This window comes from Lissotriton helveticus, chromosome 2_1, assembly GCF_964261635.1.
Source record: "Lissotriton helveticus chromosome 2_1, aLisHel1.1, whole genome shotgun sequence".
NCBI lineage: Eukaryota > Metazoa > Chordata > Amphibia > Caudata > Salamandridae > Lissotriton > Lissotriton helveticus.
Genome location: NC_136059.1, coordinates 1208464147 through 1208492014, shown reverse-complemented (window position 1 = coordinate 1208492014; position 27868 = coordinate 1208464147). Strand labels below are relative to the sequence as shown.

Below are 27868 nucleotides of genomic sequence, written 5' to 3'. Positions count from 1 at the left end.
ATGGAAAGAAAGTTTAGTATATTAAATCAAACAAGAGTTTTTTGTACACCAGACATGCTGAATTCGCAAATTTGAAGGTGCTCTCTCATATGTGATAATGAAGAAAATGGTGTCTCAAATAATTAAAATAAATGCCCCTGTTCACATCATCTGAAACCAGTTTATGGGTCAAGAGCATTACAAATAGGTTGAGTGGATTATTTAAGTCACTATACCTGCAGGTCTAGTAAAATGTTTATGATTTTTCGAGGCCTGGTGATAACTCTTTTCATGCTTTTGGAAAATGATCATGCTTCTCAGTGCAAAAAATGTATGGGACATAGCCTCCAAATTTCCATAAAACACGTTATAACCCTGAGATTCTGCATGTGATTGCAAAACATTTATTTCCCGAAATTAGTTCGAACTTATTTGGTAGCTTTTGTAATTCATCAGTTTAGGAGTCATGAGCAGCCTAAAGGTGATTGCTCACTTGGGAAATCCAGATGTTATGTTATATGAGAGCTCCAAAGTTTTGTTAGGACACCAGTGTATGATGACACACTTTTGGATGGCATTTATATGCGTTATGATTAAATCATACTTACTAGGGAGAGATAATGTGAAACATATCACTCTTGGTCTAATGTCTTAATGGCATTATTGAGGAAATGGCTCACCTTAACCTATTAAGTTGCACATTATGGCCTCTTCCAAAATGTTCATTCTAAGTAATAACAAGAGGAGTTGTGTCTTAATTAGGCCCACACAAAGAGGTCTGCTACTTCTCCACCTACTTCACCCATTAAGGTCACCTTGCATAAGGTGCCATATTAGGCAGAATTATTAGCTAAACATAGAATAGAACAAATGCTATTTGCAATTATTTATAACTAATACTGTGTTTATTTTTTTTAAACAAATATTTCCTAGCATGCAGAAATTAATGAAATCTAATGTGACTCTCAAATTCACAATATTATTGAGACTCTTCATAAAGATCTAAATACCAACAATGTTGAAGAGGGGACGTGGGAGGGGAGTAGGTTTAAGCTGGAGCCACGCTACCTACTCGTGAAAAAGCAAATGTTAACTAATTCTCAGGGACCCTAAACAATGCTGCCTCTAGTGACATTAACTGTGAGAAAACAAGAGCCAATTATATTTCTCATTATTACCTTATGGTAACTGAGGACAATTATGCGTTTTTGTCATTGTGTGCTTCACTTTCAGTGTTGGTGAAGAACAGGTTTCTATTTGAAACGAACATTGTGGAGCTCTAGAAGGGTACAAATGTATGCCCCACTTTCAGTGTTGGTGAAGAACAGGTTTCTATTTGAAACGAACATTCTGTAGTTCTAGAAGGGTACAAATGATCAACGAATTGTTAATAATTTGGATCAATGTACTGCTAATAATTAGGAATAAGGTAAGAATGGAACTGTTTCAGTGAATGCAACAATGGGAACAGTTCCATTGCGATTCTAGAATCAGCTATCATCCCAAATGTTTTGCACAACCCTCAGCTACTGGCAATCAATCACTCGGGCTACATTCAAGTCATTGTTTTTATTCCTTAATTGCATATGGGACATTCAAAAAGGTACCCTCAGTATCCTCAAAATGCCTAATACCTGATGCCTAATCCCTTAAATTTCATTGAGATTCAGTGATTACCAGCAACTGAAGAGTGTGAGTTTTTTCAGGGGCCTTAAGTAGAAGTGTAATATTAGGAATGGGTTTATAGTTGCTATTAGAGCCAGGGAACGGAAATGCCTTTTTAAACACGGAGGTAACTCATGCCCCTGTGAGAATTTAGATAGCATGTAGTAAAGGATACAACTTTCATACATGTGTCACTGAATACTCATGCATGTTTCTACATCAAAAATAGTGCTGTTTAATGATTTTCATTTTTTGATGCCATTTACACATACGGTTTGTATTGGAACAACTGTCTGGCCACAAGTAATTCTATGTTTTGTTTCCTCTTTACACTATCAACATTATCCAGGGCCCTGCTGTGCATAGAGTAACTTATATTGTTAAGTTTGTTGGAAAAAAAATATTTTCTTCAGTTTTAGAGCTTGGCTATCACTGAGCTCTTCTAGTACTGTGCGATAACTGGGAGAAACCATTTGTGGAGAACTTTGCATTCCTTTACCAAGACTGCCCTCCTACCATGTAACAAGCTGACATGGGAAAAACTAAATTTGATAGTAAAATGATCAATCTAGTCATGTGTTTCAAATAAAAGAGATTTTGGTCTGATAAGTCTACTCCGTCCAGCATATCTCCTTTATAACACATGGGCAGATTAAAGGCCATTCACTGAAATTACTCACTCTAACCATACTGCTGTGATAGGAGGTGCAAGTAGGATGGTCTTATGGGGGACAATTCATCAAAATGGTTGATGGTTTCATGATAAACTTTTTTTATTACAAATTACTTTATTGGATTTTATGCAAGAAGGCAAACATAAAATGTTGCCACGATACAGCAATGCAGAACCCATGTTGAAAAAGACCGGTAAAGTGAATTATTCTATTGTACAAAAATGTTTAACACAATGTAAGGTACATTAAGGAAAAACAAATCATAAGGGAAAACAAATCCTGTGTGTGAAGTAAAGCAAGAGTAAAAAAGTGAGTCAAGAGGTGACAGTAGTAGGCATGACAATCCTGTAGCTAAAAGTAGGAACATACACATTTAAAAAACAGGCAGCAGTCTGGCGACAGGCAAGCACAAATGTTGTGGTAAGTAATAACTATGATACCATTTCATGGTGTGCTAAGGAACTCATGGTGGCTTGGTATTGGCAAAATAGTGATCTAGTTTCTTCCAAACAGTTCTAGACTGTGATCTCCAGGGGTAGTTTTGGAGAGTAATGCTACTGAATGCCACTAAAACTGAAAAGAGTCTCGGAAAAAGACAAGAACCCATGGTTCAACGAATCACTGAACGATGATAGAAGGAAACTAAGAATGGCCGAAAGAAAATGGAGAGACCACCCATCAACGCATGAACTGAAATCACTCAGAAAAATCAGAAACGAATACAACAAAAAGATCCTTAGGTCCAAAAAAGAATATATTAGTTCGGAACTGGACAACGCCAAAAATAGGCCACGGAAACTATTCGAAATTCTTAGGCAGCAATCCAACAAATTAGCAAAATCGGCTCAAGAAACCACCATAACCCAGATAAGCTGTGAAGAATTCTCAAAGTTCTTCACCGAGAAGGCCACCAAGCTGGAAATAGAGCTCAAGGCGGCAGCAGACCAATTGCACAGACAACCACAAGATCGGACCATTGCCACAACCACACTCAAACACAATGAAGCGAAAAATAAAGCACATTGGGACACCTTCGAGACCTACGATCAGACCGTCATCGCCAAAACACTTGCGGATATCAAACCGAATAACCACTACAATGACCCTCTCCCCGCCAAATGTCTACAAAAAATAAACCACGTCATCATCCCAATTTGGACTAAAATAATAAACGCCTCCCTATCGCAAGGGATCCTTCCAGACTGCTTGAAAACGGGCCAAGTTGTCCCGATCATCAAGAAACCTACAATGGACCCAGCAGATCCTAACAACTTCCGCCCTGTTACCAATATTCCATTATTGGCCAAACTAATTGAGAAATGCGCACAGAACCAACTGAGCCAACACATCTCAAAGTTTAGGTTGCTGGACGACTGTCAATCAGGATTCAGAACAGGACACAGCACGGAAACAGCGATCCTGCACATTGTTGACGACGCAGTACAGGCCCTTGACTGCAATAAGACGTGTCTACTAGTCCTCCTTGACCTGTCAGCGGCGTTCGACACTGTAAATCATGAAAAACTGCTGGAAAGACTTCACAATAGGATGGGAATGACAGGAACGGTGTTGAAATGGTTTGAATCATTCCTGCATAACAGATCACAAAGATTCTGGGTCAACCAGATGCTATCCACATCATGCCCGAATTCAATCGGAGTCCCCCAAGGATCGACACTTTCTCCCTCACTCTTTAATTTGTACGTCGAACCCCTGACAGAAATCCTCTGAAACGCTAACATATCCTATCACATGTACGCGGACGACACACAAATATACTTCAGGATAGAATCCCTGGAAGACATCAAGTTAATGAATGGAGCCTTGAAAATGACATTAAGCTGGCTGACAAGTAACCACCTGAAGCTCAATGCACAAAAAACTGAATTCCTTTTAATCGCATCCGCAAAGAAGTATCTAGAGGCAAAAGAATGGAGCAATCTGATCACAGCTCTAAACTGTACCCCTACGTTAGTGGATTCAGCGAAATCATTAGGAATCACATTAGACAAGAACCTAGACATGAAAGCTCACATCAACTCAATGGCAAAGAACGCTCGCTTTCACTTGAATTACCTAAGAAAAGTGAAACCATTCATCACATCGGCAGACCTCAAACTAGCAATACAATCGTTAGTAATCTCAAGGATTGAATATGGCTGTACATCCCTAGCAGGCCTGCCAAAAATCTCCATAGCCCCGCTGAAAGCATGCCTCAATGCGGCAGCAAGACTCCTTACCGGATCGAGGAAATTCGACCACATCTCCCCGCATCTAAAAGCATTAAACTGGCTACCATACGAAGCCAGAATCCATTTCAAAATGGCATGTGTCACCCACAAAGCTCTTCACTACAAAACACCCAAATACCTGGCCCAGAAGATTGAGCTGTCTGGTGGAGACAGACCAGTAAGAAGCGCGAATCTGCTGATGCTGAAACCACCTATCTTCAGGAAAAAGAAAACTTATGACAGAGCGTTCACAGGGGCAGCCCCCAGATTATGGAACTCGCTTCTTCCAAGTATCAGAAAAATTACAGACACGACAAGGTTCAAAAGGGAAACTAAGATCTTCCTAATGAGCAAGTTCCTGACATAAAAAGAGGTGATCTAGTCGTCACCAAGAATCTGGAGGAGACTCTGTCCCCTGAGCCGGGAAGAAGATCTCACTAAAAAAGAGCGATGATGAGCACGTTGTACAGGAACACTGACTTTCCGATACAAATCCTTGGTCATACGCCAGGAGTTTCTATTGACTTATATCGATACTACCCCACCCTAACGAGAAATGTTTACTAGTTAGCTCGACACGTATTTACAGTATTTATATGGTAATCTCAGGTTATACGACACTTATATACCTCAATCAATATATTATTGAGAATGTTTATGTTATTCGAGTATAAGACACACTAGACTTATCTACCTCACTCATTCTATTAGTTGTAATTGCTTTATATGTGAAGTACAGCTCTACAGAATGTATAACTTTATGTGAAGCGCTCTGATACCCACGGGTCAAGTTCGCGCTATATAAAACTCTCTAAATAAATAAAATAAATACTGGCATGACTTAAGTCAGAGACCCAGTTCAACCAGGACTTGAAAGAGGTGGCAGCAGTGGTTTTCCAGTTAGCGAGGACAGACTTACAGGCCGCAAATGGTAATATGCCTACCAAGGTGTCTTGAGCTGTGGGTCAAGGAAGCCAAGGATGAGTCAAAGAAAGTCCTGTTTCAGTTGGATCCCAAATACAGAACGGATAGCATTAAATATGCAGTCCCAGAAATGTGAAACAGTTCTGCAGTAAAAAATTAAATGAGGGAGCGAACCAGAGGCTTTATTAGAGTTCCAACACGTTTAGTCCGCTCTAAGATGCATCTCATGAAGGCGAGAGGGAGTCAAGAATGTTCTATGTAGGGAGCAGTATTTCATTTGGGATAAAGAGGGAGTGATTTTGTGATTTTGTGACAGACTTCTATCAAAATAAGCCCCAATCGTCTGGAGAGATAGACCCAAGTGTATCCCATTTCTTCAGTATTTTTGAGGTCAGACAAGTAGTTTTAGGTTTTAAGAGGAGGTAACATTTGGAAGATTGGTGACCAGTTTTATTAAATGAGGAGACGATTGTGAGAAGAGAGGGGTCAACATTGGGGTATTTAGTTTTAGATAGACTGGCTTTGAGCTTAAGGAAGTCATACAAATCTATATGTAATAGATTATATTGGTGTAGTTCTCAGAAGGAAAGAGGGGGTTGCTGTGTGCCTAACTGTTTGAAAATAATGGATGCCCTTGGATGCCAATGAGCGCCACAATATGGACACGCCCTAAATTTTGATTTTAGGGTTATACCAGAGTAAGCCCAGGTTAGAACCGGCAAGTGGGGTCTTCAATAGTCTACCAGTCCTCAAAAGAGCCATTTTTGTATTGTTAAATATATATTTGGCTGGTAGGGGGGATTTGGTTTTGATAGATATAAGAGTTATAGTGTGCAAATCTCAAAGAATTTCTTTTATAACTGTTAGCCAAGCGGGAGTATAATTCCGACATTGGGAGAACCATAAAAAGCCTTGTCTAGCTAACAAAGCGGTTTGGTAATTCCTGAAATCGGCCAGGTTAACTCCTCCTAGATTCGTAGGGAGGCAATTTTTTTTTAATAGAAATTCTGGGGCTTTTGTTCTGCATGTAAATTTTGATAACTTGTCAAGTTTATGGTTGAAATCATCAGATCGTACTAAAGGCAACATGCTTATAAGGTAATTGACTATTGGGGTCGCCATCATCTTGATAATCTATATGCGGTCCCACCAAGTAATAATTTTAGGGTTCCATCCATTTAATAAATGTAACATTTTCTTTAATGTCAACTTTTCTTTATTTTGAAGGGTTTCTTATAGGTGTGAGCCAAATTCTAGACCAATATATTTTATGAATTGGGGTTGCCAGGACAGCTCTGTAGAATTCAGGAGGCCAGTAGTGCAGGGATTGTTTAACCCCTTCAGCGCGTCATGAGCTACGGCGCTCCGGTGCTCATGACGAGCTGAGCTCGTCATGACTGCGCCCATTCCGTGGAACGCTCGCATGCTGGGTTGATTCCCCTGCAGTGCTGAGCGTTCCATTGGAACGGGTGTGGCCATGACGAGCTCAGCTCGTCATGAGCACCGGAGCGCCGTAGCTTGACGAGCTGACCTCGTCATGAGCATGGGGGTGCTGTGCGCGCCCCGTCCCCCAGCACAGCGGGGGAAACAGCCCCGCATGGAAGTGGTTAAACCCTTAACTTCAGATTTGTCCCTATTGAGCTTATAGCCTGCAACCAGGTCATATTCATCTATCGTCTACAATAATGGATGAATTGACTGACTGGAATTCTCGGTGGTGATCAAAAAATCGTGTAAACCGCCACCTTCACCGTGATTTTATTGAAGGTAACACTGGAGATGGAAGTGTTAATCTGTATGCTAAGGAGTAAGGGCTCAAGACTCAAATGAATGGAGAAGGGGATAGGGGGCAGTGCCTTGCTATAAGTTAAAGGATGGGGACAGTAGGCCATCAGTAGTCACTTTGGCGGGAGGCCTGCTGTAAAAGGCCATGACCATCTTAGTAAAGGCTTCACCCAGGTTAAACTTTAAGAGGGTTTTACGCAGGAACATACAGGAGACTACTGAATGCCTTTTCGGCATCTAGAGCTATTGCCACGGTATCAGAGTTTGTAGATGTGGCTCTTTCAATAATATGTAATAGGAATCTAAGGGAACCCCAATATTTGAACCTGGGGTGATACTTAATATTTCAGAGAACAATGGTTCTTTCAGGGCCAGTTCGGTCCCTCAGCATGAGCAATTGATTAAATAGTAGTGTCAATCAATAAGGCTATACCATAGGTTATTACAGCTGATGTTGGTTAGAGTAATACAGGGACACAGATGGGGCTTCTTTTACCGTGCAGTATTTATTTATAACCAATAAATAAAAATGCAATATATTAGCTTAGAGTATAGGTTAAGTGCTAACAAAAAATAAGAGCTGTCCTCATTAAAAGATTTATAGAAGTCTCTGAAGATGTCCATGATTTTCTGAGGGCTCACATGCGTTACATTCAATTTATCACGTAGTGATGGATGGTTTGAAGCGCAGCTCAGACTCTGAGAATCACAGAATATCATTGGTTAGTCTAGGAGTATGTTGTTAATAGCAGTTATGCGGCAGCTTAGGAGACATAAAATTAGTGGCTCCGGTGACTTTTCAAAATACCGCAATCTTAGGGTCAGGCAGAGTGGAATGAAACTCTTGGGCTTTGGAAAGACACATTTCGGCTCCAATATGGGTCAATATGTGTGACTCTGGGTGGCCCACAGTGGGAGAAAAATCACAAGTGTACGCAGCTTACTTGGATTCCATGGAACGATCGCAGTCTGTGTCCGTCAGCCATTTTGTTTTTTGCGCTCAGCTTTCTCGAGCTCAAGACAATTTAGGGGTGAAATTGTTTGTATGCACCATTCACTCCGGATGTGGACAAGCTCTCTGGGTGCCCTCGATCTTTCTAGAAATGGCAAGCGATTTACAGAATCATAGACTCTCAGTACCGCACCCAACAAAACATGGGGTTTAATCTTTAACAGTGGTGCTTAGATCAGGGGAAAACAGCCTCCTGGGTCCCCTTAGCGGATAAAATCCACCAAATATCCATATCTCTCAGCAATTTCTTTTTTCAAACAATAACCAGTTCAATTCAGCACCAATTTTAAATCTCCTTCAGTTTCTAAGAAGATCCTTTAAGTGTGTATACCAGGATCACTTCAAGCATGTTGTGTTTAAAAATTCTTTCTTTATTGATGATTTATAAAAGATATTTACACCAGCATAGCCTTTCTATAAACGGATCTCCTGATAGTATCACATGGGGTGACCGGCAGACCGCAATATTACCAGAATGCAAACCACGGCAGCGGGAGCAGCAAAGTTAAGCCACCATTCACCGTGCCGCCCAAGTCACACACAACCTCCCCTCCCCCAATGATAAACTTCTCGAAAGTGATATGTACAAAGCAGCAACTTGAAGACCAGGCCACCTCTTATTGTTAGGATTGTGACTAAAGGGCTAAAGTGAGCGAGACAACTCTGCATTTTATTAGCCACATTCTGACTCGGGGAAGTTGACCAACATGGTGACCAATTAACGACTATCTACAAGACTCTTCCACACGTTGAGACAAGGCTCAGTTCACCTTAGTCCAATATAAATCAATTTATAAAACATTGTTTAGTATTCTGGGCTGAAGAGGTTCCAGGAAGTAGAACAAAAACAGGAGGTAGTACAAAAATGTATGCTTTTACGCATCTAAGCATTGACTACTCACCTTCCAGTTTACCCATCCTTTGTCATTTTCCTCCATGTTCTGTTTCAGCTGCCCTCCGTGGCTGGTTAAATAGAACTTCAAGAAAATAAAAACTACTTAAATATGAAGAAACACCACATCTAATGCCCAAAAATATAGTACGTTTAGTGGATAACTACTTTTCAACAAGGAAAGACAAGAAACTATTTATTTGTTACTTATGCAGCACTTTTATAATGCAAATAAATCCGCTATCAAATTTGTTACATGCAACACATATTCACCGGCAAACTTCAGGTCAACCACAAATGAAATTAAATTGTGAAGTTTTTTGTAAGGGAACTTCATTTAACTAATTTTAAGATACACAGCAAGTAATGTACAGAAATACTGATTGCAACACAAAATACCCATAATATTAGCTAAGACATGTCATCATCAAATAATCGCACTGTGTGGAAAAGTCTAGCAACAGAAAGCACCCTGAAAATGTTAAAGGAGGTGGGACCCTGGACTAGCAATACCATGGAAGTCTTAACTCTACAAAAGAAAAGCACAGTAAGCTCAACTCCAGTGAATCAGAGGCAACTGACTGAACCATACTGTAAGGACACAGGCTTCTTGTAGGTTCACCCCCACATGTCGCCCCAAAGTTGACTTCTAGGTACTGGAGTAATGGCTCTGAAATGTTCCGAGCCCTGCTAACCAGAACTCCGTGCATGTGATCTGCCCCTTAAAATGGTGTTTAATTGGCTTGGCCCCAATTGGCATAGTCTAACTTATGTGTAAGTCCCTAGTATATGGTACCAGGGTTACTTAAGGCCTATAAGTTAGAGTGTCACCCCAGGGACAGCCGTACTTGCTGTGCCACCCTGTGGGACAAGTGAAAACATGGCTCCCAGTCTGTCACTGCAGATTGCGCTGCTCTGCGAGGCATGCTGTATTGAGGTAGGAACTTGAAGCTCTGCCCACTCTCCGCCCATATTTTTCATTGGCTTGGGTCACTGTCCACTGTGAACTGTGGCCGTTCATTGGTCAAAAGGCGTAATAGTCCCTCCTTATTACTGTCTTGTTTCCTTTTGTAAGCTTCCATGACGACACCCTGTTACATGTTTTGTTGCTCAGTAGGCTTTAATTACAGCATCCGAGCAATATTTTCTCAAATAGCTTTGTCCTGCCGGCAACAGCAGGCATGACACGCTCTCTCCTAACGCTTTTATTTATTTTTATAGCATACATTTGTAATGCAATAGGTTTCGCATTTTTGAGAGTTTAAAAAAAAACATAAATAAAAGACATTGTCATTTACAATGCCAATGGCTCAAATGCTCATAAATGTGAGACCTACTTCATTGCAAACGCTTGTTAATGTATTTATGTCAACCCTAAAGTAGGCCTAACGAGCTCCAAGGCAGAGTGCTGTATGTTATACAGTAAGAAACTTTAAATTATCATTTTTACTGTGGCGTTTAGACAAAATATCAAATTTAAAATATCGGGAGACATATATATCGGAAATGAAATATCATGAAGCCCAAATCTCGTTGACAAGAATATCGTTTTTTGAGGTCAATAATATCATTTTAAAGAATTGCTATAAGCCTGTGCGGGGAACATCACTTACAACGAATTTTTTACAACGCACTACCATTACATCGCAACCATTACAATGCAAACCATTACAACGCAATGCGCTGGGGGGCGCTCTAGGATAGGGAATGTATTTAATATACTATCCAACACCTTCCCTGCTATCCACGGGGACTGGAGTTGGAATAGTAAATTAAATAATTCACTATCCAGCGCCTAAAAGCATTATGCGTTGTAATGGTATGTGATGTAAAAACCGCGTTGTAAAGGCATGCGATGTAAAAGCATGCGTTGTAGTGACACCAATCCGCCTGTGCACACGTCTACATATAGCTGCAGAGCATTTACTCTGTGTCTTGCTTCCCATACGCTGTGACCGCTCTCGACAGAGCAGCGCACACTCTGCTTAAGTGCAACACACCGGCTGGATTCCGCCCTTAATACATACCAGACATTAACTAACTACGTTATCTTGGCCCCTCTACTCCAATCGAGCCACACATACAACAGTGCAGCCCTTACTCCTGACTCCACCCTCCGGTGCACCCTCTGGACCGCACTTGGGTCTATATACTTACCTTTTTCCCTGGAACCGGGACGGAAGTATAACCGTTTAAGAAGGAAGCCCTTACACCTACTCCACTGTGGTCCTTATTTTGAACCCCTCTGATCCACTAAGATTTACTGAATTATAATAACCAGCAGGGACGGAAGTACAACCGATGGAGAGATTCTCATCTCCTTCTCATTGCCATAAGCCCTGAAGAAGTCGTGGGGTACTTCCCCAGATGAAACACTTGTTGACTGGGCAATCGTTCAGGATTAAAGAAGAACTCAAAAACTTCTGAGTGTTCATTGTGATTACCAAATTTACTGTAATGTATGTATACTTGTAAAGCGCACTGTTACCTCGTTACGTGGCGTCCTGGCACTGTATACCGCTGGGGAATACATGTTTACACATTGAATGTCAGTTTGTGTGAACGCATGACACAGAGCAAATACTCGGCAGCTATATGTAGACGTGTGCACAGGCTTATAGGAATTTTGTGAGACCTCTGGTCTGAAACTTAGGGGTTCAGGGTCGATCCCCCTCCTGTTGGCACCGTCCCACGATAATGATAGCCAATTATACATACACTTGTTGCAGGCTCCATTTCCTACTACATACGTTCAAAACCCTGTCCTGTGTTACCATTTTAAAGAATATGGAAGTTTTTAATATTGTTTTCAGTAATATAGCTGTTAAAATTTTTGGTTTATAATCATTATAATGTGTTATGGTTAATAGATTGTATTTGTTACTATTGCTTACATAAATGTTAATAATTTATTTTTAAATACAACCTGTAATTTTAAGTGGTTTAGAATGTACGTAATTATTAAAAGCAATTTATAGTGTTGTAGCAGTTTGCTGGGTCCGTAGGAGGATAGGATGGAAAGTTAATTAGGAAATAATTATAAATTATTTAATATATTTCATTTGATTATATGATTACAGTGTGGGAAGTTAATTAAGTAATAATTACCAATAAATTGTAAATTAATGATTTAATTGATTTTCAATTAAGTAAAATATGGAATACTGATTTACTTCACTTATATTTTAGTTGTGGGCAGCTATGTTTGTGGGGGCATAGAGTGGAATGTTAATTCAGTCAAAATTAACTAACAAATATTTATTTGTAAATTAATAATTTAATACATTTTAAATATCTAAATTATGGATTTTTTTAAGTTATATTTTAGGTGCTGGTTGCTAGGTTTGTAGGTGTTATGTTATCTTATTTATACTCATAGAGCGCACGGTTACCCTTGGGTGTCCTGGCGCTAAGTACTGGTTACCTGAGGAGACTAAGGCCTAATAGTGAGAGAAGGGCCATGTCTTCAAGCCCTTACGGAATGATAGGCAATCTTGGGCATTTCTAAGTTGAAACGGAAGTTCATTCCTTGCTCTCGAAGCACAGTGAACAACACTTCTACCTCCCCAATTAGGTGTAAAGGGTGGGCAGTTAATAACAATTGTTTAATAGATAATTATTTTATTGACTAGTAATTATGTGAATTGATTGTTCTTTTAACATATATTTTCATGTTAAATATTTTATATTGAGTTTTACATTGTTTCTACATTCATGGGGTTACTCATATGTGTCGTGTGTCTGAAGGCCTTTTCCTACTCTTGCTTGCAGAGCCGGAAGAATAGTAAAATCAACCTCTTTGCAGTTCAACATTTTCCCTACTGCTGCGCTGTTTGTAGTGGGAATAGTAAATGTCCCCCCTCCCAAACACAATGCTTTTCCTATTGTTAAAGAGAAGGAAGTGGGAATAGTAAATTTTACCTTTCCGAAGTCCAACACTTTCCTACTGTTGCGCTGTTTGGAGTGGGTATACAAAATGTAACTCCTCTGTTGTTCAACACTTTTCCTTCTGTTGTTTAGACTGGAATGGGAATGATAAGCTTCACCCCTCCGAAGTCCAACACCTTGTCAAAAGTCGTTTAGACTGGAGTGGGTGGGAATAGTAAATGTAACTCCTCCTATGTCCAACCCTTTCCCTACTATTGTGGTGACTAGAGTAGGAATAGTAAATCTAACCCTTCCGAAGTCCTACACTTTCCCTACTGTAGCATAAACTAGGGTGGTAATATATTTAATATTCCTAGACTCCAATCATTTTCATAATAATGGTTAAATAGATTGCATAGCATTGTTTGTTTATTTAGTACTTTTTGTGGTTTTTTTAATGTATTTTAATGTTACAGTATTTTTAGTAAATATTTGTTGGGGGTTTTAAAATGTGTATATTTTATTTATTGCCTAAATTAATATATTTTATGCTATTGAATTGATATTGTTATGGTATATGTATGTTTCCATAGAGATATATTTAAAAAAATAATCTAATGTAAAATACATTTTTTTATTAACTATATATCTATATACACACACACACAAACATGTTTGTGTGTTCATAAGTAGATATTTATGTATCGTATTAAATATTAGTGCAATATATTTAATTTACATTATGTTCAATGTATATATTAAAATATTTAACATTTACTAATTTAAAAGTTCTATATTTAAAAAAATTATATTTTTGGAAAAATTTTGTTACTTTACTGTCATAAGCATAGGAGCATGATATAATGGTAAATTAAATTTGACACAATATTTTTTGTCACAAATACTGTTTACCACGATATTGTGTCCGCGATCCAAGGCTAGTTGCCCCTTTGACAACTACAGACTTTCAGGCTGACACTTCAGCCCTGCTAACTCCTGAATGGGACTACTAAAGTTGGTACTGTAAGGTATTAAAAGAATCAATGCATTAAACCTGGTTTAATGGATAAATCAGATTTAATGTCACAGGTGGGCACAGTGCAACTTTAAAAGTTACCACTTTAGTTGCCCAAGATTTCCAGGGCCTATTCTGCCCTCCTGGGAAGACGTGCTGACTCCCAGGAAAGGTAACTATAGAAGCCTACATGAAAGAGGTTTTACCTCTCTCTCACAGGAAACCACAAGGGTTTTAGCCCAACAGGCGAGCTTCAAAGGAGAAGCTGCCTCTCTAGGGCAAATGGCAAACACTTGGGAGAGCGGCTGTTCAATTGTTTAGGCAGACAGGATGGCAATAGGTACAGGAAAGCTAAAGACAGCTGCCAAACAGTTTTCCTGGGCATTATAGCCTCCTTCGTAGCTACACCTCTGGATTGGGCTAAGAATCGTAATCCTTAGGATAGCCAGGTGCCACACTTCCCAGCAAGTGGTCATTAGGAGGTTGGAAACCTGGTAGCCAATTGGCTTATTACAGAGTCTGACCTGAGGACACTTTCTGCGCATAAATAGGACACCCCTCACACCTAGGACTCAGATCTCATCTGGACAGGAAGAAGGGCCAAAGAAGAACCATCCTGCTGCACCGTGGAATCAGCAAAAATAGGCTGCACCGGCATGGCCTGCACCTGCTGAACATGGTGGCTACTAAAGAAGAGTGACTGTGCCTGCTATGTTCTAGTCATGGAGAAGTGGTCTCTGGAGTGCAGCCAAAGCAAGAGAAACTCCAAGGGTCAGTCGGCTGACTGCCTGTTCACAGCACATGGCCACAGCATCTGATAAGCCTGCTGGGGCAAGTGGGTAGCCCAAAACTGAACCCGCACCACAGACCTCTCAGGCACTACACGAGAGACCAGGACACAATGCTTAAAGTTGCAACCAAGTTCACTGAGCCCGGGAGAGTGGCTGGAGTGCAGCTTGAGCACCCAGAAGACAAGTTATCACCGAAGGAAGGATTTGGCTGTGACTACAATACTGGGCGACTTGACTTCTACAGCACTGAGAGGACTTCAAATGACTTCTGTCCTGAGACCAGGACTGCCTCACCCCCTCTTCATGGACTAAGGAGTAGCCGCAGAAGGCCCCAATCAACCACATCACATCCACAGTATCCTTGAATATCTTCAGAATCATTCATCCCTTGCATATAGGAAACTACTGCAACGGATAAAAGTGCCCATGAATTGACTTAAGGCTAATTCACCTGCTGAGGTAACTGTTTCTGAGGACTTTGCTAGTCCCGCTGAATGGCTCTCTACTGGAGTTGGTCACATAAAGTTATTCTAAATGACCGCAATACAACTAGCCCAACTTTTTGGCAGAAGAAAAGGTTGAATTTGCCAATGCTTGTTGACGGTCGAGTAAAATGCTTAGATTTACTATATCTTGTAAATCCTTCATCTCTAGAACCCTCCGATGGATCTTTTTTGATCTGGTGGCTAAAGATATATAAAAATACAGTTTATTTCAGCTGTGGGATTTCTGCGTGTCTTGTTGATTTCTATAATTGTTTTGGTGCTGTTTAAATGCTTTACTTGTTCCATTCGGTAAGCTTTGCTGCTCAGAGCCACAGCTACCCAGGATTGAGCTAAACGTTTGACAAACAAAACCTACTGATCCCAAAGGGGTTGGTAAGTGTATTACAAAGTGAGGTCGACAACCAGACCATATTATACATGCCATTTCCTCAAACCCCCCCCCCACCACCCCCTTTTGTACCATTTCCTCAAACACACACATCCAAATCAGACCAAAGAACAAGGGACATTAATATCTCTACTGTCAGGACATCACACATAGTCTTATTCTCTGTTTAATAGTCTGCACAAATCTAGCTGCTGAATCCACATGGGTACATAAAGATGCTTTGTCTTCTCTAACGACAACCTTTAAGCAAGCCGGTTAAAGGACCAAGTGGTTCCAATCAGTTCTGTCTTGCATTTCCTTTCTAAGCAGAATCATAGTGAGCTCAGGTCAGGAAAAAGCAAAACTCATTTGACCTCATAAAAAGTTCAAAAACAAGGGTAACCAAGTGTGCGAAATTGTTTATTTTTAGTGAAATTTCATTTGACTCCATGAATCATTTGTGTTAAGTCCAAGAAAGTTTCTCAAACATCCATGACAATTTTACGCAATTACACTTTCAGGCGAAACACAATCTACATGTATCTCTTGTGACTCGGCCTTAAACTTCTCGGGCATTTTCACGGCCTACGTCCTAAAATCACACTTAAAACTATTTGAACAAACATGGTGGCAATAAATCAACCCCTCACCTACTCAAAAAATCTTTCCAGACCTAAAAACTGAGCCAGAAAAGACAAATCTAGACTAACATTTGGACTAACTCGAGATTAATGTCTAACCTGCCATGGGTGGAGAAAGCAAACTGATAAGTATAGCTCCAGCAAACTCACATATAAATGACAATGGTTCTCTTGCCAACTATCAGACTTCTGTATAAGCTATGGCAGTGAAATAACCTGTCTACTGGTCTTATATGATTTTCATTGGAAACCGGTTGAGGGTGATAAAGCTTATTCATTATGCTCAATTTATTTATTTATTTATTTTATTTCTAAAGTTTTGTATAGAGCGAACAAGACCCGGGAAGGTATCAGAGCGCTTCACAGTGGACGTAGGCAGGATACCGAAGTGGGACAAGCATAATCGTTACAAATGGGTTCAAGACAAGAGTATGACAACAACATGATTCAGAGCATTTAAAAGACCAGACCGGACGGATCCAATAATAGAGAGGAGTAGGCAATGTAAACGGTACCAGTAAGATCATAGCCGGTCAACACTATAAATCACCAGATTACACAAATGTAAAAGACAACGATCAGGTAATGGGAGAGAAACATTCCATAAAAATCTGTGGCTTTTAAAAAAAACTTAACACTACTGCTAGGGTTATGGGGCACTACTTGGGCTTTTAACGTCCACTCCTGCATTGATGGTTCTTATTTTCTTTCAATCTATTTGATGATGAAATGATGATGATGATTGAAATGATTACGCACTTGTATAGCGCACAACTACCCGTAGGCATCTCGGCGCTTGTACGAATACCGCCGAGGAACCCTTCCTGGCCTTTCCCTGTGAGGAGCCCACTCCTGGGCACCCCCAAGGTGAAGTCAGGCATCCTCAGCGTTGTTGGGGCCGTTGTAGAGATTAAGCAAGCTATTGCCCAGAGGTGCAGAGTGGGACTCATGATTAGAATAGGCACCGAGGCGAGAATTATCAGGTCTGAGGAAATTGAGCCCGAGACCCGCCGAGGCGGCAATTGAACCCTGGTCCCGGCCAGACTACTGCATCAGGGTCTGCCGTTCTAACCATTGAGACACACTTCTCTACAGTTGGAAATAAAGGAAGTTCGCACATTTGTGAGAGTGGCAGTGCCAGGCACAGCCCTTCGGGTCTATATTGGCACAACTGTTCAGCTTATGCCTAAAACCCCAGAGTTCGATATTCACGGGACCAGGACTTGCCATTTATCAAGGTGCAAATGATACAGAACAAAATGCGAAAACATTTTTAATGACCGGCATTAAACCTGCCTCTCAAAACTCCAGCAATGTAAGCATGATAACGTTTTGATGAAAAACCTGTCAAAAACACATATGTTCGAATCAGAACATGGAAATAAAGTTGACTCCAAGCTTCTAAATTAACCCAATATCAAATTATTTCCCCCTCAATTGCCTTCATCTGTTCCTAGGCTTCACACCTGACATCAGCCACTTTGTCATCCCTCATATCAACCGAGTTGTCCAAGTCGCTAACTTCGACCTCCAGTCACTAAAGAGCATCAAGCAACAGCTAACCCCTTTCTAGATGAAGTCATGTCTGGTCTACAGGGATGACAATCTGGAAGGACATTAGTCATACCTCGCTCTACTAAAATACGCTCTCAATTCAACTGTAAGACTCTAGCTACCATGAGAAAGAGCTTTATAACATTTTCCCAATATAAAGCAGATCTACTGGCTCCGCATTGAGGTAAGGAACAAATTCAAAATATGTTGCAGTACCTTTAATGGAATCCATTTAAAAAGCCATCATGCCTTGCTAATATCTGGTTACACAAAACAGTGGTCCCTATTTACGGACACAATAATATGCAAAAACAATAATCATACACTTAATAAGTGATATGTCTTTTGTCCAGCCGGACAAGAAATTTATTTTTTGTTCAAAAGAGTATTAAGAAATCTGAAAACCATTAGATGCCAAGTGGGCACAGCCGTGACCCTTAACATTCAAGACAAAACAACGGAACTGGTGGCCAAAAGGGCAAAGCACAAATATGTCTGTGTACTTGTAGTCAGTGTTACAGACTTCAATTGTTTAGAACACACCATTGCATTTTTCAATATTGCATTCATATATTGCATATGGGGTTTTTTGGTCGACGACGTTTCGATGCCGTTTTACATATAGGGCATCATCATCGGGACAAGGAATAACATCATTGTTGTCTAAAGCATCAAATATTTACACTATGCCTTTTGTCACATTAGTGCATGGTTTCCTCGTGATCTTATTTATAAATGCATAGTCAAATGGCTTCCATCACGTTTCATAAAAGAATACGTCTGACTGAGAAAGATTCTCTTCGGTCAGTCGGGATTGAGCAAGATAGCTCAGTTCGACATGATTAAAGCACAATGGCTGGATATGATGCAGGAACAAAGCAGCGGTCGAACTGAGCTATCGTGCTCACACCCGACTGACCGAAGAGAATCTTTCTCAGTCAGACGTATTCTTTTATGGGCGAAATCTTATGATCCTACAGTGTGGGGCTTTGTCCCGCCTTCTCTTCCATTGGCTAGCTCCATAAATGGAGGCTAGCCATTGATGGAGCTAGCCATTGGAAGAGATTGGCTGTCAATCACTCTTTCCCGTCAGAACGCGATTCGGGGGCGTTTCCGTGTCTTTTTTTAAGTCCCGCCCTCTCCTCTTCCCATTGGCTGGAATTTTACCTTCCAGCCAATGGGAAGGGGAGAGCACGAAAAACAGCCCCCGAATCCCAAAATTACCTTGTTTTTTATTTTCAGCGCCAATAGCACTCACTAATGGCTTTTGCAAGACATATTGCATTGCAAATGCGCGTTATGCAGTATGCACATTATTGTTGTAATTTCAGAATCCTCACATTCTCAAAGGACTGGTGTAGCAACGCTATGCCTATTTATTTCGGGCATGCTCACAAATTACACTTGTTTCAAAGATTACTGCCTCGCCCCTTATACAATTCAGCAGCTGTCACTGTCCCGGGGCCGTTATTCCCTGTAATAACATTCCAGAACTGCTTCTTGGCAATAGTATATACATTTATTAACTTTCCACTAGCATATCTTTTATTCAGTCGTTTATTTGTATGTTTTCACTGGCCGTTTAATCAACGTTTATAGAATTGTATGCGTTTCCTATTAATTGCCGACTTCCTTTGCCAGCTCTGAAGAGAAACGACGCTACTGACGCAGCGTAAAATACGGTCGTTGCTGTTTCAGACTCGGAAGGGACTGCGCCCTTCGAAGCTTGATAACTTGTGACAGCTGTCTCTAGGACAAGGAAGAAAAAGTTAGGAGAAGGTGGGGCGGAAAGGAGCAAGAGGAGGAGCTGGACTGCCTTTGCCATTCTTCCTCGGCGAAGTAAAAGCGAAAGTTGGTTCCCTCCTTCGTACACCACAGATCTGGGTCGCTGCTCACGCGGGCGCCGCTGAGGTAAAGAGACCTCCAGATCACGGAGATGGAGCAGGCGCGTCTCGAGAAGCTGCTCGAGCGCCTGAGGGACCTGCAGGAAAGGCGGCCCATAGACACCCAGATCCAGATACTGGACGGCCTGCTCGTCTTCACGTACGCCGAGACCGGTAAGCTTCTCTTTTCCACACCAACCCATCCATCCTCCCTCCGTGTAATGTCTTAACTAGCTTCGGGGGATGCGCAACTCTTTCTGCCAGATCTTTCCTTTTTGCAAGTTTAATACAACTCGGCCCGAAGGCATTGCTGCAATTGTATACAATATAAATATTGATATATCACGTTACAGTTTTACTTTTTTGTTTACTGTCAGCCCCTGTACTTTTCAAAGGAAAAAACGTCCATGCTCCGTTGCTGCTGGTTCTGCATTCTTACAACAAAATTGCCGGAGTCCAACAGGTATGTGTGCCTCTTCCGTGTATTTGTTACATTGTAACGCGATTCACCGTTCAACGACCAGCATTTAAAGCCGCTGTTGTGGAAGTAATAAACTCCAGGACGCTAATTGGGAGAGGATTAGCGTTTATTGTCTTGTCAGGGTTGAGTCATTTAATTGCAGGACTTGTGTTTTTAAGGAAACCCCGCTTTGTTTTGTTCTGTCTTTAGCATGACTCAGGCATGTCAAGCATCCCGCTGGCATACACATACTGGAGACAATGTTGCCTGGAAGCTTTCTTTGCTAGGAAATGCTGACGCATTCTTCAGTAACGAGGCCATGCTCCGTATCAAGTTAGCATCTCGCTGGCCGCAACAGAAGTAACGTATACAACAGCTATGGATTCTATTTTGACCTTTTAGTTGCTTGAAAGAAAGTCAGTCATCCCTATTAGAGTGTCAGCCGCAAGGCTATTGAGGAAGTATGTGTCGTCGAGCATTCCAGCAGCCTATCAAAACACTTTTGCCTACAAACTAAAATGCTCAACAACATCCTCTACATGTGGAGACTGGGAAGGGGGGCGGTGGAGGGCACATGATGGGGAATGGGAGAACAATATACTTCTATGTTAATCAAATACAGACATTCGTGGAATATTTCCTCAAGAACTATTCAGTTGCTCACCATCGTGTTTTTTTAATTGTTCATTACGCCCTCTTGGTCCAGCTGTCATGCTCCCCATCCGCTATCTTGTTTCCCGTCCCTTTGTCCCCTATAACGACATGTCATGAGGTTGTAAATAGTACAACGCTTTTGTTTGAAGGAAATGAAGCAAAAATGTGAAATTACTTCACAGTCTCGCCGCTCTGGTTGGAGTAGCCTCCCATGCCGTGTGCAGTCGGTCGCCTGAAGAGCACAAGTCCTGAGTTGACGCGGTCCAAACTGTACTGTCGGCAGATGCAGCCCCAAAGGGGTTCCTCGTATTTGCAGTCGGACCTCACATCCTGGCCAACTGGAATGCAGCTGTATCCCCAGACCGGGCCTGGCCTATGCAGATGCAGTCCTGTAATGGCACGTTCAGCAAGAAGTTCTATTTTACTTTCATTGTTTCAGTGTTATGTTCCTTTAGTTTGGCTGTTATGTATTCAGTTTCTTGTGTTCCTTTTATGTTCTTGTACTTTATTGAGCTACTGTTCGTGCAAGGGGGAGATGTGTGCTATTCTGACTTCGATTATAGCCCAGTGTGAAATGTTTGATGTCTTTATTGTGAGTGCTCTATTCCTGTATGTTGTAGTTCCTGTCTACAGCTAGGGGCCGAGATGGTTACATCCTAGGTCCTGGTGGGATTCCAGCACTTTTAACTTGTTTCTTAATTTAGTACCTGGTCCTGCACACACCTGCCTTCTACGTGTTCCTACCAGCGAAGGAAATGCAACAACATGCTAGATGGGCAAACGAAAAACAGTTTTATTATGCTTATAGGGTCCGATTCACAAAAGTATGAAAAGTCTTATTCCTGTAGTACGACACATAAATGCAGATCACATAAGCACATGCATAGATCCCTGCATCTGCCTCTCCTACCTCTCATGGGCAAAGTTCTCTGTCACATGTGTTGAGAAGTAACGCACATGCCCTCAGCTCTTCCTAGGCCCTCACTTCTGGCACCTGTGCCCTCTGACCTCAACCCAGGCCTCCAGCCCTCACCACGCTGCCCTCACCTGTGCCCTCAGCTCTTACCCCTGTGCCCTCAGCTCTTACCCCTGTGCCCGCAACTCTTACCCCCGTGCCCTCAGCTCTTACCCGTGCCCTCAGCTCTTACCCGTGCCCTCAGCTCTTACCCGTGCCCTCAGCTCTTACCCCTGTGCCCTCAGCTCTTACCCCTGTGCCCTCAGCTCTTACACCTGTGCCCTCAGCTCTTACACCTGTGCCCTCAGCTCTTACACCTGTGCCCTCAGCTCTTACCCCTGTGCCCTCAGCTCTTACCCCTCTGCCCTCAGCTCTTACCCTGCCCTGTGCCCTCAGCTCTTCCTAGGCCCTCGCTTCTGACTCCTGTGCCCTCAGCTCTTACCTCTGCCCTCAGCTCTCACCCCTCTGCCCTCAGCTCTCACCCCTCTGCCCTCAGCTCTCACCCCTTTGCCCTCAGCTCTCACCCCTCTGCCCTCAGCTCTTACCCCTCTGCCCTCACCCGTGCCCTCAGCTCTGACACCTGTGCCCAGTGACCCTCGCCGGTAACCATGGGCAGCATGGCGGGGGAGATCGTGGCCTTCCTGCTGGCCCTGTCGGGCTGGGTGCTGGTCTGCTCCACGCTGCCCACCAACTACTGGAAGTGTGTGGCTCTGTGTGTGTGTGTGGCTCTGTGTGTGGCTCTGTAGGTATGTATGTGTGTGGGACTCTGTGTGGGTCTGTGTGTGGCATTTGCGAGAGATTAAGCTATTGGCATTGTAAATGACAGTCGCATTTATTTATCTATTTTCAAAACCAACACAAATAAAAATGTTGTCATTTACAATGCCAATAGCTCTAACTTTTTCAAAGGCGAGACCGTTGCATTGTAAATGCTTGTTGTAAAAGTTGCTAATATCTGGTGGCCACCATGGCCTCAGAAGCAAGAACTTTCTCCTTTTGGAAACAGATAGAATCTAACTCGATCACGCAAGGAATTAATTATTTACAGACCCAGCAACGAACCCAGAGAACACGTTTGGCCAATATGGGATTCCTGTCCAGACTTCTTCCAGGAGGGCCTAGGAAACACTTTTTTCTGACTCCATCTGTAATGTGACTGAAATAATGTTTCCATATGCCACACTTGATGCACTTGGTTGTCACTCAATTGTAATAGTTTTTTTTTTATTGCAGGCAAATGTTGAAAAAATAACAAACAAGGGGAAAAAACACAAGGTCCTTCCTAAACACGGTGGCCATGTGCAAAACAAATATTTCAAATAATTAAGAATTACACAGAATCAAAAACACAGCTGAGGTGCATCCTAGCAGGCAGGTGTACAACAGGTTTAGGAACCTTTCCTGATTTTAATGTACACCGCCGTAAAATATGATTCTATTTGGTGCAACAAAAAGGTACTCTTTGTTTTGAATTACTGTTCTACAAAGACTTACTTTAAACACACAGGATGACTAAAAACAAAAGGGTGGAAATAAAAACGAATTGGCAAAGTAAAGTATTGGCTCCATAGCCTTTCCACGAGTTCAATGTTTTGGGTAGATGCGCACATGCACAAGAAAAATTCCATAAATGATAATGGAAGAGAGATAAGGGCTGAAGCAGCTGACTCAACGCCCCATACTGTGTGCTTTTGTGGGCAAAAGCTACATTTTTAATGACAGTTGAAAAAACCAATGGATGAAGAGAGCTGCACCAAACCCTTCTATGTATGTTTGTATTTTTTTAGTTATTTTATAATGGGGCAAATTTAAAACAAGACGCCTCTAGCCAGATCTAAAATGCTAAATAAATAAATAACTAATTCATACTGTTTCAATGTACAGTAGCCTGCTCACTTTGCAAGCTGTTTTTTCGCTATAAGATAATAAGGTAATTAGAAGTGTTTGTATTGTTAGTGGGAAAATACGTTTAAGATGAAAGCTCTAAGTAGGAGTTGCAGATGCTCTACGGTGGACACGCTGGAAACTGCTTTAAGTGGTGGACTGTGTTTGAACATCAAAAAGGAAGAATATATATTCTGGTGGACTATTACTGCATGTTATCACTAGGGCACGTACAAGTTCTGCTTCTCGGGTCTGGCATTAAAATGAATTTATGCGTAATGTAAGCTTCCGGCCTTGACATGAAACCCATGCATTCAAGTCCCCTGGAGGCACCAGTACCATACCACTTATCACACAAAAACGTATAACACTGAAACCTCTCTGGGCAGGAGAAAATCAAAAAACTTGGTGATTCCACAGAAGAAACAACCACCTACTCACACACACACACATTAGGAGAGTATTACCATTATTTCAATCAATGAAGAATTTATGGTTGTAATAGCAAGAGTGGTAGACGAATTTGCCCTTCTAGACTCAATGTGTCCTAGTTTGCCCCCTTTACCAGCTTGGGAACACACTAGTGCTACAAGTGCTCTCATGCCTGAAGTGAAGAATCAAACAGCTCCTACAGCACTCATCAGCTCAGCAGTTGTTTTCAGCACTACAACTGCATACCAGATTCAAACACTGATTGAAGCAAAATGATACTCTGATGAGGGAAATGGCAGAAGTACAACTAATATTTTGGTGACAGGCCCAAAAGTCCAGAGCAGTGATGCAGCCTGCCAGGTGACAGAGACAGACACAACAGTTGGATAAAACATACCCCAAGGGTCATCTGGGGCCGACAGCAAAGGGGACTACTAGAAAGAACTTAGTAAAGAGAGTGTCAAGCTGAAACAAAACTGTTTAGCTGAGAACTGCCAGCCTGCAAAGGGAGGTTCAGTCTCCCTTATCTTTTCAAATAGGATGCAGTACTGCGTGTGATTGAAAATAATTAAAACATACGACAATTAGTTATCAAAACATTCCCAGAACTTGCACATAAAACCTCATTTCCTCGACCTGTGTCGTACTGTACCATTTACCAAGGTTGTTGTGCTTTCCACAGGTTCCTACTTACGGAATGCGGGGACATTCAGACATACATCTGGGACATTCAGACATACATCTTTTAACACCGTCCCCTTCACCTCCTTGCAGGCAACATTTCTGCTTATTTGCAATGCCCCAAACATGAGTAGAGTGAAACAGTATCTAAGCATGATTTTATTGCCGTAATGGAAAAGTCAATGAAGTACCCAACAAGATCGCTTTATATCACGTACAACAGAAAGCTCTTTAATAACTTAAGTGTGCGAGCCTACCGAGAATCTGTCAATTGCCCAGGGATGTAAACGCAAGAGATAATCTACCACAACTCAATAACACTAATCATAGAGACGGGAAGAACTGTTTATACTGGACAGCATTAATAAAGTATCAATTAAATGCAAAAAATAGTATGTGGAGCTGCAATGCCAAATGTATGAAAATACAGGTGCACCCAGATTTAAACTGGCTACGGAAACTTTATCTTGTAACAACCCACACATATAACACCTCCATCTGGGTAAGGGGCCTGAAAGGAGTTAGATCTAGTCTTAGTAGAGTTGGGCGCTCCTTTGAAGACCATGTAGTGGGACAGGGCCAAAAAAGGCTGGTGTAGGCCTACTGCTCCAACAATTCAATATTTGTGTTTCGATTTTTCTGTTAATTTGGAATCTTTCACTCATACTGGGTGGAATGTTCTAACAGACCTATAGACCTCGAGGTTCAAGGCCTTAACAACCTGTACAGACCCCAGCAGCGGGCTATAAAGCTATACGTATTACTCGCATGAGTTGTAGTGCTTGCAGAGGATCCAAAGACCCCACCAGTAAAATCATTAAACACAAAGAACCCAGCCAAAACAACGATAACTCCACTGCAGAAGGAGTAGAGGAGGATCCTGAATTCAAAGCATATAACTTGTACATATGCAACTGCACAGTTTGTGGAATGCAATGTACTCATTCGAGTCTAGCAAACAAAAAAAAAGAAAGAAAGAACCGCTTCAGCCGAAACATGGATTGTGTCGGACTACGGTCATTGTGTGTGTAAGGTTACAATGTAGATCTTATGCACTGAGACCCAACGATTACTTAGACTCAGGAGGGATAAAGATAAGGAGGGCTTTAAAAGGAAGCTTCTACTGCTGGATGTACAGCACCAAAGTGAGCGAATCTACTCAAAAGCCAATTTAGTGGCTGACCAGGTTATGAAATAAGCAGTACAGCTGCTCAAAGCAGAAGCAGTCATTTGATGCATAATGCATAAATGAAGCTTGAAACATACTCAGCAATACAATCATTACAGAAAAAGACAGCCTCAACTCCAGGCATTCCGGTGAATGGACTACTTCATAGGACAAGATTGGCACCCTACAGTTGCAATGCCGGGAATAGGTGAGACAGACAGACAATCAGCTAGGTTAATTAATCAGGACAGTGCATGACACAATTATCTCAGCACAAGCTGGAGTGTCCGCCACTCTACGATCAATGCAAGAACATTATTGGTTGCATGGCCGGGTCTGGCCAGGGGGGTCATCTCACTGGGTTTGACACATGGAGGCCCAGGAGTGGTGGTGCACGTTATGAGATCCCGCGGCAACTTGAAAGAGTTGCTCTGGTTCTAGCGTGCCTTAGCACGTCTCACATGGGCACTACATTTATCATTTTTGCAGGGCTGTTTAATGTTCCCAGTATGGCCATGCTTGGTGACCTTTAATGTAAAAAAAAAATACTTGGCATTAAATACTACACTGTGAAATATCAACAAATGAAACCTTCAATGAACCTCAGCGATAGTGAGGTTGCCAAAAATATCCCTCACAAAGGCAGCATAAACCTTCCAAATAAGTTTATTTCCATCATATCAGTCCACCTACATAGATAAATATGAATATACACTGGTAGCGATAGAATGCTGTAGTTCCTTTGTTTGGGTAGGCCCAGTTCACATGCCCAGCTAATAGTATGCTTTAACAAGCCCAGACAGTGAGGGTGTTACGTAATGGGGCACTTTGGCTAAATAAGCTATAGAGAGCACATAGAGCTCCGAATTTTATGCCGTGCAAACTTGAGCTGGCACGTCTTATGAAATATTATTCAGCATAAGAAGGTATGTGCCGGATCGTCTGAGGGAAGTACCCCAAGATCAATAGTCTTGATCTGTTCACAATCTGTACCTCGTCCAATAACATTTGAGTGAAGTTCAAGCAGCAGGCGTGGTGTGTTCATTAGCTATAACTGGCTGGATACCCAAGGTTTGTGAACTAGTGGCTCAAACGGTGCGAGAGAAAGGAGAGGTCAGACCGTCTTGGAGAGAGCCTGTGCCAGCAATGAATATGAAAGACACATGAACGCTGATTTTATCAACCGGAAAGAAAAGATGGTGACTGGTGTCAATCAACTCAGTGAAGCCAGACCATATGGACTACCCGCTGCAGTCGACCAGTATTGCTGCTGAAAGCACCCATGCAGTGCTACAGGCCAGACACCTAAATGAAAGACAACCAGGTGCAAATACAGATCAATAATCTGTACTACTGTCATGTATTTGGACTTATATGCCGTTCAGGATTGTCTATTTGATATTTGATATTTGTGGGTATTTGTAAAGCGCGAGCGTTCGCTCCCAGGGGAGCATCATGGCGCTGGGCGAGTTACGGAGGAATAACTGAGATAGGTGGTGAATAAAAGATGGAACTAGATGGCAGCCAGGACAGAGGAGTCTGAGAGTTTGTAGACCCATGTCTTAAGGAGTTTCCTGAAGTTGTTCTCATTATTGATGACTCTGAGGTCAATGGGTAAGGTGTTCCAGGCTTTAGCTGCCAGAACATTAAAGGATTTTCCTCCTCTGGTCTTATATTTAAATCTGGGGATTTGGACAAGGTTAGTCCCAGAAGATCTCAGGCAGCGCGAAGGATTGTAGCGCTTGAAGCGGTTTACAAAATAGCGGGGTCCTGTATTTTGCATGGTCTTATAGACTGTGAGAAGCAGTTTGAAGAAGATTCTTTTGTGCAGTGGCATCCAATGAAGTG

At 41.8% G+C, this 27868-nt stretch overlaps 1 protein-coding gene across 2 annotated transcripts in view; it reads right to left on the bottom strand.

Moving 5' to 3' along the window:
• The window catches only part of TRMT10A (tRNA methyltransferase 10A), a 271841-nt gene that overhangs the window by 171574 nt on the left and 72399 nt on the right, over nucleotides 1-27868 (bottom strand). Inside the window, exon 4 of one of the 2 annotated variants that reach the window (XM_078677479.1) lies at nucleotides 9173-9247. The exons of the other annotated variant lie outside the window; for it this stretch is intronic. Coding sequence (XP_078533605.1) covers nucleotides 9173-9247 — 75 coding nt within the window. The remainder of the gene's footprint in view (nucleotides 1-9172; nucleotides 9248-27868) is intronic. 2 annotated transcript variants of the gene reach the window in all.